We start from the raw sequence: 15,444 nt of genomic DNA, 5'->3' as shown, positions 1-15,444 counted from the left end.
AGCCCCATACACGCTAGACGATAAAGTAAAAGATATTGCTCAGAAGGGCCAAAGTCTATTGGTTACACTCATCATCATTAACTATGCACAGCGCACCCCGCCGCTGCCAATATCTGCATCAGCCAGGATTGTGTAGGGTGTGTTGGGCTTAAAGCTGGGTACACACTAGCCTTTGTGGCTATGAAGCGATACAGGCAGAGGTGGGTCATCCAGCTGGGTGCTGGCATCGGCAAGTGCATACACACTTGCTAATGCTGGCGGGGAGAGCGACATCCCATGTCTGAACTGTTCAGACAAGGGAGGGGGGTGCATGGTTAACTAAATAAACACAGCACATCTATTTCTCTATTATTAACAAGGTCCTCCCTTGTCTTAACTGTTTAGATGAGGGAGGGACTCATTATTGATGTGCAGGAGTGTGCATCGTTAACAATGTTGAGTGTACACACTAGATGAGATAGTAAAAGATATCACTCAGAAGGGACGAAGCCGTATTTTCCTTTGGTATAAGGTCCATTGATGTAGCTCACAACCAATAGCAGGTGGTTGCCAGGCCACCTCACTGCCATGCTCCACCTGGACTGTCTTGGTGGAAGTTACGTCCTGTGCTATCCTATATGATAATTCATAGTAATATACTACTACCCCATAAACCTTCCATCAGGAATACAGTAATGAAGGTTTTGTACAATGTTGGTTATTTGCTACCACTAAAGCACATATATATATACACAGATCATCATCGGTTCTAAAATCAAATAATTATTCTCATCTTATTGTAATATTTACTAACTGAAATCTACATATTTTCTCAATTGCAGAATAAAGACTCTGCATGCCCAGATAATTGAGAAAGATGCCATGATTAAAGTGCTTCAGCAACGTTCTCGCAAAGACCCCAATAAGTCGGACCAGCCGTCTTCCATGCGCCCATCAAAGTCACTCATGTCAATTTCCAATGCCAGCTCTGGGCTGCTGTCCCACTCTTCTACGCTGAGCAGCACCCCGATTCTGGAGGATAAGCGAGAGGACAAAAGCTGGAAAGGCAGCTTGGGTAGGTCATGATGCCACAGAATCACTCTTATAGCTTAGAGCTTATCTGCATCGAAAGTGTCCATATTTTGTCTAGAGATACAAGTGAGGAATAATCTCTGTAAATACAAAAATACTTAAAGCAATATGTTTTATGTTAAACCTAGGAGTGCTCTTAGGAACTGAATATCGCTCAGAGTCTATCTCATCAACTCCATCACCTGTTCTTCCATCCACACCCCAACTCTCTGGACATTCAAAGACTGGTAGCAAAGATTGTTGTACGCAAACAGATAGAGGCAGTGAGCAGAACAAATCTCTGTCAGTGAGTGCATCTCCAGGCCCGGGGAGGCTGGCCACTCCGAGCCCCATGTACAACTCTGAGAGAACAGGTAACTTTCAGCCCCAGAGGCTGTCACTTACGGTTGTGGTTTCTTAACCGATTACACATTTGCAGCTGTCCTACTACAAGAACACCACTGTGAGAATCTGAAAATGTTATATCCAGTTGTAAAGCGCAACGGGATTTACTGCACTGTATCAAAAACTGTTAATAAACATGCAATTGACATTGGAATACAGATGTGTCTGCTCATCTTACAGGCTAATCACATCTTATGTGAGTCATTTGCCTCCATGAAGTATTCCTGATACACGGGTACTCCGTGGGTCAAAGAATGATAAATGTCCGCACAACTTTCTATCATGCCGTGTTCCGACTCCCGACACTTCACGTCTCCTTGCCCTGAGCAGTTTAGCCGGTGTTCATGCTGACATATAAATTGTCAGATTACAAACTATGCAGATCCGGTCATTTCCTAGACATCACCGCAACCTACCATTACCTTTACATACTACTATCTTATGAGTTTTGGCACTTCAGTGTGTACTTGTGAATGGTACAAGCCTTTCCACAGACCTCATATATACATATATTTTGTCTTCTTAATGCGCCACATTGTGGGCCAGATTCTCTAAGCTTCAAAAGTGATAAAATGAAGAGTGATAAACAGCCAGCCAATCAGCACCTACCTGCCATGTCACAAACTGTGTTTGAAAAATGTCAGGCAGGTGCTGATTGGCTGGCTGTTTTTCACTCTTCATTTTATCACTTTTGAAGCTTAGAGAATCTGGCCCTATGTCTCTCATACTATGGCCCTTATTCTGATCGGTGCGGAAATTCCCGCATGCGGACGGACCGCCGATGTTGATCGTCTGCGCATGTGCAGAGGTCACTCTGCGCATGTGCAGCCGATTTCGCCGCACGGATTCTTTATACGCCGCACAGGGGGCGTAGAGGGGCGTGAGGGGCTACTTAGCCTCATTACCCTATGCATACGCCCCCCGTTTCATGGGCGTTCCCATGCAAACGCGGGGCGTATGCATGGTAATGAGGCCGTGACGCGTGGGTACGGGGCGGGCATCTGACATCGCCGGATGTCAGCTGCCCGCCCCTATACATGATTTCACACGGACAAGTGTCCGTGTGGTCTTGTGTTGCGGGACCTGGTGGAGCGTGCGGCCCTGCATTCGATGTTCGGCGACCATCGAATGCAGGAGCTGCTCCCACCATGGAGGAGGCGTATCCCCGTACAATTTCATGCGGATCGCCACATATCCGCATACGGACGGCAGGTGGCGATCCGTATGGAAGGCGGGGATTCGCCTGCACGGTTGCGGCCGCATATTCTGATCGGGCCGCACCGATCAGAATAAGGGCCTATTAGAGGCCAGATGTAATGACGCTCGAGCCCAATTATTTACAAGGTATGGTTTTGCTTTGTAAGTGATTTGCCTCTTTAAAAAGAGTTCCAGGCTGGCCGGCATTCCCCACGACCGCTGAACTCAGGCATCAATAAATCTGGCACTTGTTTTGGAATATATAGTGAAGTGATCATCCCTACTGTAATGAACAGTTTTTTTGTTTGTTTTTCTATTCTGAATTGTTGCAAAACTTCCATAGTGAGTACTTTGTATACAGATGGCCCCACAATTGTTACCTGTCCACATAAGGTTTACAAATAGTGACAAGAAGGTCTATTTGCACTGCACAGTTTGGACTCAGTTGTAGTGAGTTTTGTGCCTAATTCAGACCTGTTAGCAAGGCTGCAATTTTTGAAGATGGACAAAGGGCTTGATTCTGGTTCACTTGCAAACACAAATTCTCTCTGTAATAGACAAAACCATGTGCACTGCAGGGGGGCAGATGTAACATGTGCAGAGAGCGTTAGATCTGGGTGAGTTATTTTGTTTCTGTGCAGAATAAATACTGACTGCTTTATCTTTATACTGCAATAAAGATATCAGTTTGAAGTACAAACCCCACCCAAATCTAACTTTCTCTGTACATGTTACATCTGCCCCCCCATACAGTGCACATGGTTTTGTCCATTAGAGAGAGAATTTGCTTTTGCAAGTGAACCAGAATAAGGCCCAAAACCCATGCTGCACTGCAGGTGGAGAAGATGTAACATGTGCGGAAAGTGATAGATTTGAAAGAGTTATTTTCTTTCTGTGCATGGTAAATATTGTCTGCTTTATTCTTACACTGCAATTTAGATTTCAGATTGAGCACACCTTACCCAAATCGAACTCTCTGCACGTTACATCTGCCCCACCTGCAGTGCACATGGTTTTGTCCATCTGCAAAAAAATGCCTTGCTAACGGGTCTGAATCAGGAACAGAGGAGACCAGCTGTAGATAAAGGAACTACTGGCATGAACATATGAGATGCCGTTTAAAAATAGATGCATAAGAACGTGTAAATATTCTAGCTAGGATAAGAGTTGTATTGGTAAAACTACTAATGTAGCATTTTTGTTTACTTAAATATACTCTTAGATAAATGCCCTGTTTGTATATATTTTGGTTATAGGGCAGCAAATGAGACAATGTAATCTCTAGCTGTAATACTGAAATGTACTTCTATTTTCTCCATAGATGCAGTTTTTCAGAGCAGCACATTGGATCGAAAAAATCCTGTTCCTCCCCTGGCCCAAGATCTCACAGATGGGGAATTGGTGGAATATCTCATATAAGCCAGATATTAGTTTTTATTTTAACTATTGTGATATTTATAGGACAACTTCCCCTTTATGCATATTTATACATATTTGAAAATTAAGCAGAGAAAAGTTTGGGGGGATTTTCCCCCCAACTCCTGCAAACTTAACATTTTATATTTGTAAATGAAGTTGTTGCATTTTGTACAGAAATGAAGGGACCTGAATTTGCAGGGATAACTTTGTAATTTATGGCAAAGAGTCTCAGAGCCATCCCTAAAGCGCATGGCATATCTGCTGGCAGAGGACTTGGTACCCAGTCTTGTTTGATGACAGGGCATATTTGATCTCCAGATGTGGGACATGTCAGATGACCTTAATTTTTCCTGCAGAAGATGTACTCAGGTTGCAGTTCCACTTGTTCCGAGAATGGTCACACATAACTGCTATGTAGTGTATACAGAATTACAAGAGTAGTATAATAAAAAGTGGATTAGAATAAACAAATTCTCAAATGGACCTTTTAGATAGTGGTTATTTTCTTTTTGTTTGGTAAAAAAAAATCAATGTAAAATATTGACACGAGAGCATAACAATAACTATACTAGCATGCCTGTTACTACTTCTTCATTGTATACTGTTACTTAATATCAACATTCCAATGTTCCATGTATCTACTTTTTGGATTTCAGGGTTAACACTAACTGCAGTTTTGTGTTTAGTCCTAAACCTATATTTACATGTGTTTATTTTTGTATGACAGACTTCTTCATTTGATCAGATACTAGTAAGGGTTTCCTAATGTCTTTCTATCTGTTCTCCTAACGTCAGGTAAGAGTAATCATCACACAAAAAATATATGCAGTGAAGACATTCGTAGGAATCTGGAGACACATTATTTTTTGTTTAGTATAGAGATACATTTAAAGCTGTCATATGCAACAAATAAATATTGTCCATTGCACAAAGTATTACAGTACCTCTCAACCATGTGTTATACCTTTCCGGTTAGGTTCACAATACTATAACGCAAGGGGACATGGAAAACTAAGCAAATAGCTTCACATCACTGCAGAGATTTTGACAATATTGTTGGCATGCACTGTGAGATCACAGAAGTGATGGCAAGTCTTTACACATCATCTGGCAAGACTAAGGGCTTGATTCATATTTGTAGGTAAAGCAAAAAAAAAAGCAAGTAAATTGGTGTCTGGAACAAACCATGTTGCCTTGGAAGGGTAGCAAATAGATTTCTATTTTTTTCGTGGCAGGGCAAATGCTGGCTCTTTCTGCATGTATCTAACAGATGTTAGCTTTATTTTTACACTGCAATTTAGATTTCAGTTTTACTGCTCCCCACCCAGATCTAACTCTCTGCACATGTCACATCTGCCCCACCTGGAGTGCAGCATAATTTTGTCTAGCTGCTTGTTTTTTTTTGCTTTACTTACAAAGATGAATCAGGCACTAAAGAGGTGTCATCTTACCATATAGCCTGTTATGTGTTCATAGCATTCTAGAAGTTGTAACAAGTTAACCCAACAAGCGGGGGCAGCTGCATGGAATAGCGGGCAGCGAACCTACAACTGCCTGCTCATTGATGGAGCTGGTGGAAGTGGCAAAGCGTGGTAATGGGCACTTGTGTTACCGTTACCTGTTAGTTTGCAAAAAAAGAAGTGGCGGTAGTGGGAGTGCGCAACACACAGTGGGCCAGATGCACTAAGCTTCAAAAGTTCTCAAATAGAGAGTGATAAACAACCAGCCAATCAGCTCCTTCCTGCCATGTCACAGACTGTGTGTGTCAGACAGGAGCTGATTGGCTGGTTGTTTACCACTCTCCATTTTATCACTTTTGAAGCTTAGTACCTTCGGTCCAATCGGAGAACTGAGGCTGTGCTATGGCAACAAAATCCTTGAGCTATTTAGTTAGTGCATACAGATAAGGATTGAGGCATTTCCTAGTTTTTGCACACAATACTTTTGTGACAATAGTCACCTTTTTATAGATCATCTCATGCTTCTCTTTGCCAGATAGTGTAAAACTGTTAAAATAACCGATTTTAATACTAAAGGAATTTACTCCATGTGCATTGGGATTCTAAAATGTAAAAACATTTTTTTAATTCTTAAAGTCTTAAATCTTACGGCCCCCATACATTTCACCGATTTGACCCAATTCTGACAGATCGGGCCCAGAAATCATCCCAAATTGGATGGGTTTGACACCAGATCCAATCTGATGCATGGTCCTGTGAGCATAGGATGGGATTCGGAGGTTTGACCTGCATCCTCCAACTGACCCCCCTCCCAGTGGCTGGGAATGGGGTCGCATGCAATACATCGCAGCAGTGTATGGCCAGCTTTAGTATAAGTGGAAGAGCCTAAGATATGTTTAATATATTTTGAAATGTACATGTCCAAGTTCATATGAGGCTGCTGCAACTTGTGGCTAAGCTGTGCTCACTGAAAGTTTCCAACAGGCAAGAGCTGTTGTGTTTCGCTTCAACTTTGCAGCATCACTAATATTAAACCAGTAAAGCTTCAGAATATCAATACAACATAGACTTCAAGGAATATTTTACATTTGCGCTACACAATTTCTAAGCATCATCTCTTGAGCAGCTACAAAACTCTTGAGGGTAGATTTACAAAAATTTGTTCTAAAGCATTACTCTTCATGTATCATGAATTTATAAATCTTCTTACTTATGTATTTATGCCTTCTTACCGTCATTCACATTAACTTGCTAAGACATCCATCTTTGGGAATAGGCCTCAAAATATATTGCCCAAATTTTCTTTTACTGTCCAGAGGATCATTTTAGAATTCCACCTCCACTTATGTATATACAAAGTTTATACAATATTGTATGTTTTAAGTTGATATTTTGTAGTGCCTGCATCCTGTAGGGTATATTCTTTACCCCAGGAATGTGTAAGCTTTAGCAAAGAAGAAGCTGTTGAGCCAACCTATGCTTGAGCTATAGGACAGATTTTTAAGATTCTATTAATTTACCTGTAAAGGTATGGTTGGGAGTTGTGCTTTCAGTGGACCAAGACAATATTTTAAAATTAAGGAAAGCAAGAACAATCTACAGTATTTATAGAGCTACGTGTAATCCAAACAGTGGGACAGATGTACTAAGCCTAGTGAAAAGAAAGTGGATAGAAAGTAGAAGGTGATAACGCACCAGCCAATCAGCTATGTTTAAAAAATTACAGTTAGGAGTAGATTGGCTGGTGCCTTTACTTTCACTTTATGTGTTCACCAGGCTGAACCCCTTTGCTAGCACGTCTGAGAATTTTTTGGGCTGTGCGCCAGTGCCCAGACTGGCAAACCCGGAAAATCCTCGGGAGTGCCAATGTCTGCACTCCCTTCTCCTGGGCAGCGTCTGAGATCAGCACTGCGCTTAGCTTCAGCAGCCCCGCCTCCTTCCCCCCAGCTGTGTGCGGCATGACCTTGCTAACGTCACACAGCCAGGGACAGGGCCAGGCACTGGCTGATCTACTGTGCGGCGCTGCCCAACCCCTGGAAACACCCAACCCCTGGAAACACAGTGGGCTGTTTTTTTTAGGGAACGCGCCCCCCAAAAACTTGCCCAGTAGGGAGTGCTCCCTGAAAAAATAAATAAAACCACTGAAGGGGTTAATACATCTGCCCCATTATTCCTTGAGCTGGTGTTTTACGTCTGCAGGGACAGGATGCTGTTTAAAATGATGAAATAGGGATTATACTGTAGCATCATTGAATAAAGGATTGGTTGAATTAAGTGGACATCATTTACCTGCGGAGTTCTCTTACTGCAGGTAAACATCCCTTTAGGAGGGCAGGAAGAGCATATTGTTTCATATTTCTGAAGGTGTAATTCGTTCTTTTCTTAGCCTAAGGCTATACTTTATCCCCTTTATAACACAATGTTCTCTCCGTTGATGACTTTGCACTGTCTAATGTAAGGTTGTTTAGTCTATTGCAGATCTTATCCAGCAAAAAAAAATGTAGGGTTAAATTTACTGACTTCCAAATATTATTTTTTTAAAATGCAATAGAAAAATGATAGTCAGAATCAGATATATGAATCTGAATATTAAGAAGCTTTAGTAAATGTACTTAGTATTTTGTTTCCACGACTGTCTGTGGCACACACAATATTAAAAACAAAAATCAAATCGAACTTGGTAATATGTTGAAAGTATTTTCTCTTTTGGTTTTGGGACAAAGAAGATCTGATCCAATATACGTCTGTGCAGTTTATTTCCTAGCAGATTTGTTGCTCTTCCGTTGTAAAAGTTTTTTCTCCTGAATGTGCACAGTATATCTTTTGTGACAATCCCATAGACCCTGCCAATAAGATCTTTTTCTTACTTACAATAAAATGGCCGCCTCTGGTGTTTCCCAACAGAACACATTTCAATTTGCGTTTTCTACTCCCTTTTATTTTTCTGAATAGACCCGAGCATCTTTCCTGCCTTTTCACCATCTTATTGTTGTGCTGCTTCCGCTGTTATTGTGCAGCTGACTAATTTGAAAATGAGAGAAGTATAGTTGTGCACTTGCCAAGACTGGCTTAAGCAGGAAAATGCCGGAATAGTGCCAATACATTTTTATCCTGTTGTTCTGGCTGCTGGCTTCTCTACCTGTCCTTGCTGCCAGTGCCTTGTGCTCTTAACACCAAGGGGATGGAGGCAGGAAATGCTTGCTTCCTGTATATTCGTAGAAAAATATCTGGATGTATGCATTCAGTGTCAGGCAACTGTTGCTAAGGTTCATGGGTAGTGACAGTTTGCTGTGAAGAAAAATTTCCCTAATGAATAAAAATAAATAAATGCGGACTACTATGCTGTGCAGATATCCTAGTTTTCTAAGTGGAATTGAAAACATTTTTTACGCTTATAAACGATCGATAAAGTATATTGAAAGTGGTTGACAACAAATGGAAATCTTATTTTTTTATTCTGTTATATTATTGACAAAGAAAAAAAAAACAGCACTCATGATTTACATACAGAAGAAGACCTTTTGGCTGAACCAATATTGATGAGACAGAATCAGATTTATTAAAATTGTGTGACTTCACGAGCACAACACTTTGCAAATCTCCTTACTTGGGACATAGTTTTTCCTGCAAAGTGCAGAGATTTTGGCATCAATATTTGATTCTGAGTGATGGAAGAGGTGACAGCATTGGAATGCCAGTGGCAGCACCCTTAATCCCCCCCAATTACACCCTGACCCATGTTTTTTTCATAGCCCTATAGGAGTGCAAAGTGAAACAGCCAGCCAATCTGCTCCTAACTATCATGTTACAGACTGTGTTTGAAAAATGTCAGGTAGGAGCTGATTGATGGCTGCTTCTCATTCTCCACTTTATCACTTTTTGAAGCTTGATGAATCTAGCCCTTAAAAAAGTAAAAAGATTTCAGAATTCTGTTCTAAGAGTGACTTGAAGTTTGTTCAGATTTAGTACATTCTTGTTTGTTTTTTAAACTGTGTAGGCGGTTAGTAATTAGTATATTACCTTGTGTGCTATAAGGGATATCACGGTCTGGTGGCTGCTTTATACATCACCCAAGTTATTCGCTGGATGGCCCAATATACCGTATCTAGCTACACGTCACTAGTGGGTCTAGTTCAGCATGTTATTTAATGACTTACCCTAGAAATACAGTAGGTCTCTTTTTTTTATGAAGCTTTTTAAAAAATTCTGATAAAATTGTTCCACTGCTGTTACTGGACTTGTGGTGCCAGGGGCCAGGTCATAGCCAATTTATTGAAGTACCGATTTGCCTGTCTGCCAACAACGAATGTAACAAAGCTTTCAGTTGAAAAACTTTTTATTTGAAAACACTTTCTTACCTAAACTATAACTTGTTTATGTGCCTAAATAAGTGGACAGTAAAACAGAATTATCTATTCATTTATGAGTGATCATTGTTGTAAGATGCATTTGCTGGGCAAAAGTTTGTTTTTTTCTGTGGTTTCTTTTCTTTTCTTTTTTATGTACAGTACGTTTTATAATGTTTTGTAACAGAAGAATTATTTTTGCACTATTCTGTTTTATTGTTGCTATGCTATTGAACTGGAAAATAAAAGAAAACTTCTGACCCTTACAATGTGTTTTCAATCTTGTTATTTGTGTTTTTTGTATTGTAGTATATATCTATGCGATGTATGCAACAATTAGTATCAATATCTATGTTTTTGCATCAGTAACTAAAGCTTGTTTTTGATTTTTCTATAATGTTCTATTATATAATATTTATGCAAATCTGCAACTGCACACTCCTTTCTGGTTACTTAGCATGACTAGTGGGCACAACACTTGTCTGGGTGCAGTTAGCATCCCAAGAAATGGAATGCCGGCAGTCAGAATACCGAGGAAGATGCTGACACTGGAAGACCGACTGCTGGCATCCAGATCGTAATTGTGCTAGGTATGGTAGTGTTATGTTGGGGTGGTGGGGAGGTAGGTTTAGCACTGGGGGACTTAGGGTTAGGCTGCATGGGAGAGGGGGAAGGGTTAGGCTGCGGTGAGGGAGGGTTAGGCACTTAAAATGGGCAGTTAGGGTTAGGCTGTGGGATGGGAGTATTAGGTTTATACAGCGTATACGAGTGTTAGGCACTATGGGGAGGGGGTTAGAGAGGGTTAGGCTCTGGAGGAGGAGATTAAGCTTAGGGGAAGACAGGGGAAAGGTAAGTATATTTACTGGACCTCCCTCTCTCGATGGATTACCTTAATCGGGGTACTGTTGTCAGGAATTCTTACCGCCGATCGTCCTTGTCCTATCTTGAGAAGATCAGACATTCTCTAATCTACTGGAAACCTGCTGGCAAGTTCTTCATTCAATCCATGCCTACACACGTGTCAAATATTTTAGCAGACCTCTATCTGTGTCTACTGAAATAGTCTCCTGAAAAACTGAATTTGGCTGTGGGAGAAGGGATATTTATTAGTAATAATGTGATGGGAAAGAGGAATGTAACTAATAACAGTGGGGAAGGGGGGATGTTGAGAATTATGAACATCATTAGTTAAAAGCCCATCAAAATGACATCTTCTGTAATGTACTTTCACTTTGAACTGTGACCGTTTATAGCCCTGAAACTCTCCACCCCCCAGCTGCTCCTACTTTTTGGCCACCATCCACCATGATTTGCTCCTGCATATTTAGCCTTCAAAGGCTCTTTCAAGCTCCTCCAATGCTCTTTGACCACCCTTACGGCGGCTGGCGGGGGATGGCGGCTGGCGAATCTTCCGCCATCCCCTGCAAGAGCGAGTGGCGCTCCATCTGTATAATACCATATGATTTGCATATGATGTTTATTCATTGTTGCCAAAAAGTGATTAATGCATGATATACCGAATATACAATAAAACATTTGTAAGAAAATATATATATATATTTATATTTGTAGGACATAAGTACAGTTATATAGTCAACTTAAAGATCAACTAAAAATCATGTTGCAATAATACAAATTCTTCTGTAAATATAAAAGAGAAATGAACATGATTAATTATTGTGAACAAATAACCCCATTGTTAGAAGTCTGTCTTCCCCTAAATAACATATCTAAAAAATATTGTAGCATGTAATTTCTAACTATACTAAAAACTGTTAAATCACATTAACCATAAAGGGGGAAATTTACTAAGATGGGAGTTCTATGTCACATGGGATGTTGCTCTAGGCAACCAATCAGAATCTACTTTTTTTTTTTTTTTTTTTAGCACCTTCAGAAGATAATAGATCGTATCTGATTAGTTGCCCAGAGCAACATCCCATCTGAAATAGACTAAGACAAGGGGGGACATTTACTAAGATGTGAGTTCTAAGTATTTAGATCAATACACTAATGCAGTGGTTCCCAAACTGTGTGCCGTGGCTCCCTGGGGTGCCTCGGGACACATGCAGGGGTGCCGCGGCTTGGTGGTGCTGACCAACTCAAACTATTAATGGTTAAATATTTAGGAGCAAAACCAGTGCTGGTGGCTGCCAATCATAGAATGTGTACAAACAGAAGCAAATCCTGCCCTTTACCACAAAACTGCCTCAAAGAATCGCATATAAACCCAATCTAATTAAATTTTTTTGGACCTAGGGGTGCCGTGAAAAAAATTCTGATTCTCTAGGGTGCCGTGAATCAAAAAAGATTGGGAACCTCTGCACTAATGTGTAATTTAGCTACATTCAATTTTACTTTTAAACACTCCAAGGAATGAATTTATAGCATTGCGGGTTTGGCAGGCAATTGTAACCGCGAAAACTGCTAAAGCTTCCTCACGGTACAAATGAAGGGAGGACAGTTGTGATGGACTCGTTCATACTTTACTATCCCAGTGGACGTGGAGGGGGCACCATGCCCGAAGCATGGTGTGTGCAGCGAGCCATGTACGGGGAAGCGGTACACTTATACGGTGTTCAGGATGACCTACGTCGACAGACATAAAAAAAGTAAACATGACAACGTTTTTTTTTCATGTCGACCTTTTGCTTGTGTTTACCTTTTCACCCTGTGAAAATAATGCATGTTGACCTTTTACATGTGTCAATTTTCTGCCTGTCGACCAATGGTAGTCGACCTAATGACTATCAATTTCTTTTATTGATTTAACAATTCATACCTGTTACACTTTGGGGGTTATTCAGAGCTGTTTGCAGGGGCAAGACCGCCTCGCAGGCTGTGTCCCGCCTAGCGATGTGCCTTCAAAATTTGCGGGCACCCGGAAACGCCTTCATTTACTTGGCTGCTCCCAGAAAATGCCACCCCCTACCTCCGCCACAGCGCATTGCCGCCCCTCCATCAGAACTTAAACTGCGATTGCCAGACAATGACAGTTTAATTGTCCGCACATGCGACAGTGCAAGCAGTTGTCCGAAACTCATGATCAGCAATTTTTGGAAAATTGTACCTGGGTCTGAAACAGGCCCTTTATCCTGAGAGAACATGTGTTGTGATTGGTAGGTCTGTGAGAGAGGGCGCTGCCACTTGTGCACATGGTAATGCAGTTGTGTTTTACAGGAAGGACAGGAGCGCTAGGTATACTGCCAGGTGCTGCCATGTCCCCAGCATGATGTGGCCAGCACCTTTACGCTAGTGCCTCTCCTGTCCTGAAATACTGTGTACGTTTTAGAGAAATCCCCTGAATATTAGAATAACACATTTGTGACCTTTATAAAAGGTATACAATACTTATAAGTGACAGCTCATATCTATGGAATTTCTATAGTCAATGCATTGTACAATGTATTATCAGAAATAAAGTATTATTAGGGGAGTAGTACAGTACATACTTATCAAGTGCTTAGATTTAACACATCGTGCTTGTTCCGCTCTAGTTACGTTAGGTTATCATTTTGTTATTGCAAGCAGCAATTTGTGGAGGTTTGTATTGGGCAGCAAATTAAATGAAAAAAGTTCAAAAGACAGCTGTAAAAAAACAAATAGTCACTCCCGAATTTTCTCGATTTCACTGGCAACTAAGTAGTTAAATGTGTTTTGGGCAGAAATGTCCCCAGCTGTTATTCTTTAAGAATGTGTATTTTAGTCCGAAGGCATGTGATATCTTCTAAACTCCTCCAGATTTGCTTTAAATAAACCCCACTTTAGTAAACAAGATACGCCGCTCTTCATTAACCCCTTCCTGATATCATGTGAAAAATAATTTTAATGTATTTCAAAAAGCTATTGATGTAGGGTACTAAATGTGGGGAAAGTCCTGCACTTACCTGTTTATGTGTTTGTGGATCACAGGGTCGAACATCAATGATTGAAGGGCACAAACCCGGTATGGGGAAAAAGTTTGACATTCATTAGGTCCACACAGACAAAGGGTTGACATGAGTTTTTACAGGCTTTTGTGTTAATGTTGACATCTGTATTCATGGACCCCCAATTAATGTAGCACAAACCCTTGCATAGTTCGCTTTGCTCATCATGCTTCGGGCACTTTTCCATTCCCATCTGTAGTCCACATGGATGGTAAAGCATGAATAGTCCAGATAAATAAAAATGAGTGAAAAACTCATGTCTACCATTGCCATGTCAACCTACTGTATTGTTTGTGTTGACCTTTTGTCAGTGTTAACACACAGAGACATCGGCAGCTCTCCCTCTTGTGCAGCAGCAGAAGGAAGAACCAGGCAGCCTAAAAAGCAACATAGTGTACAGTAAGACATAAGAGTATAAGATTAAATGAACTATTGATGGATCCTCCTGACCAGAGAAGAGACAAAACTGCAGGGAGACCGGATGAAGGGATCCCAGACCTTCCTCCAAACAGAGACACCATTGGTTTAAATGGAATATAAAAATCTCTGAAGCAGACTTCTGCATTTCAACTGTGCAGTCCAATAATGGGGGTGTGCAGTATGACAAGTGGACACAGCACTGACAAAATGTGGAGGGCCTCCCTTTCTTAAGGGCCCCAGGACACCTCACGACCTAATCCAGCCCTGTTGCCAATGTGTTCTAAGGGAGATGGGGTTCCCGGGAAGGTTGCGCCGTGGACTGCGACCATCCTGAGGAAGCCAGTTACCTGTCGAAACTAGTCAAAGGCACGCAAGCACCTGGAACTGCCGATTAAACCTCACAGCAAAAGAGGTCAATCGACGGGAGTCTGCCGGCAGACGCTTCCACGTTTATCTCCTATATTTGGAAGAGGTACTGTCAGCCCATAGTGGCATCCTTTTAAAAGACTATAGAAACTTATTCTACACAGACGGATCAACAGTGTGATCACACATAAGTCATACCCCCTGTGTGTTATCCCATACCCCACCCACCCCATGTTTGTGTGTACCGGTATTAGGCCTAGGTATTTTTAACCAACCAAATTGTTTAACATTGTTTAACACCTGCAATTCATAGAATTTTATCATTACCCATTTTTATTGCATCATATGTATTTTGCACTATTCAATAAATGCTATATATTTAGAAAAAACGAAAACGCTTCACTCATATATGTTGACCTCATTACTAGTCTGAAAGAGTTTTCACTGTATACTCACAAGGGTCCCCAGAGCGCAAAGGGACACCGCAAGGTGTAACCCCCCTTTTCTGTTGCCAATGTGGTTGTGGTGTAAATCGGGTCTCTGTGCATGACACAAGTAGCGGAGTTTCATGGCACCTCCCCTGTTTCAGTCACTTTGGGGGTGTGCCCAGCACTTTTAGAGATGATGGGCTGCACACAGTCTTTCTCTGCATTGTGAATAGATGCTGTGTGCAGTGCATGGCATCTATTCAACTGGTGCTCTGCTATGCTTAGTCTGCTCCTGCCACTTCTCACTGGCTGGTGATAAGCAGGAAATGCTGGGGTTAGGCACTATGAAAGGAGGAAGAGCGGGTTATGGTTCAGCAATAGGGGTAGGCTGCGGGGTTGGGGATTAGGGTAAGGCCACCAACCA

General features: G+C 41.4%; 1 protein-coding gene across 1 annotated transcript in view; it reads left to right on the top strand.

The window, feature by feature from the left end:
- Nucleotides 1–5,003, top strand: part of AMOT (angiomotin) — a 67,135-nt gene extending 62,132 nt beyond the window's left edge. Inside the window, exons 11-13 of the mRNA XM_083159394.1 lie at nt 822–1,054; nt 1,200–1,424; nt 3,974–5,003. Coding sequence (XP_083015520.1) covers nt 822–1,054; nt 1,200–1,424; nt 3,974–4,071 — 556 coding nt within the window. The 3' untranslated portion in view covers nt 4,072–5,003. The remainder of the gene's footprint in view (nt 1–821; nt 1,055–1,199; nt 1,425–3,973) is intronic.
- The last annotated feature ends 10,441 nt before the right edge of the window (nt 5,004–15,444 follow it).

The sequence above is a fragment of the Crinia signifera genome, chromosome 9 (assembly GCF_055691185.1).
Source record: "Crinia signifera chromosome 9, ASM5569118v1, whole genome shotgun sequence".
Classification (NCBI taxonomy): Eukaryota; Metazoa; Chordata; class Amphibia; order Anura; family Myobatrachidae; genus Crinia; species Crinia signifera.
This window is presented reverse-complemented; position numbering and strand designations above follow the sequence as displayed.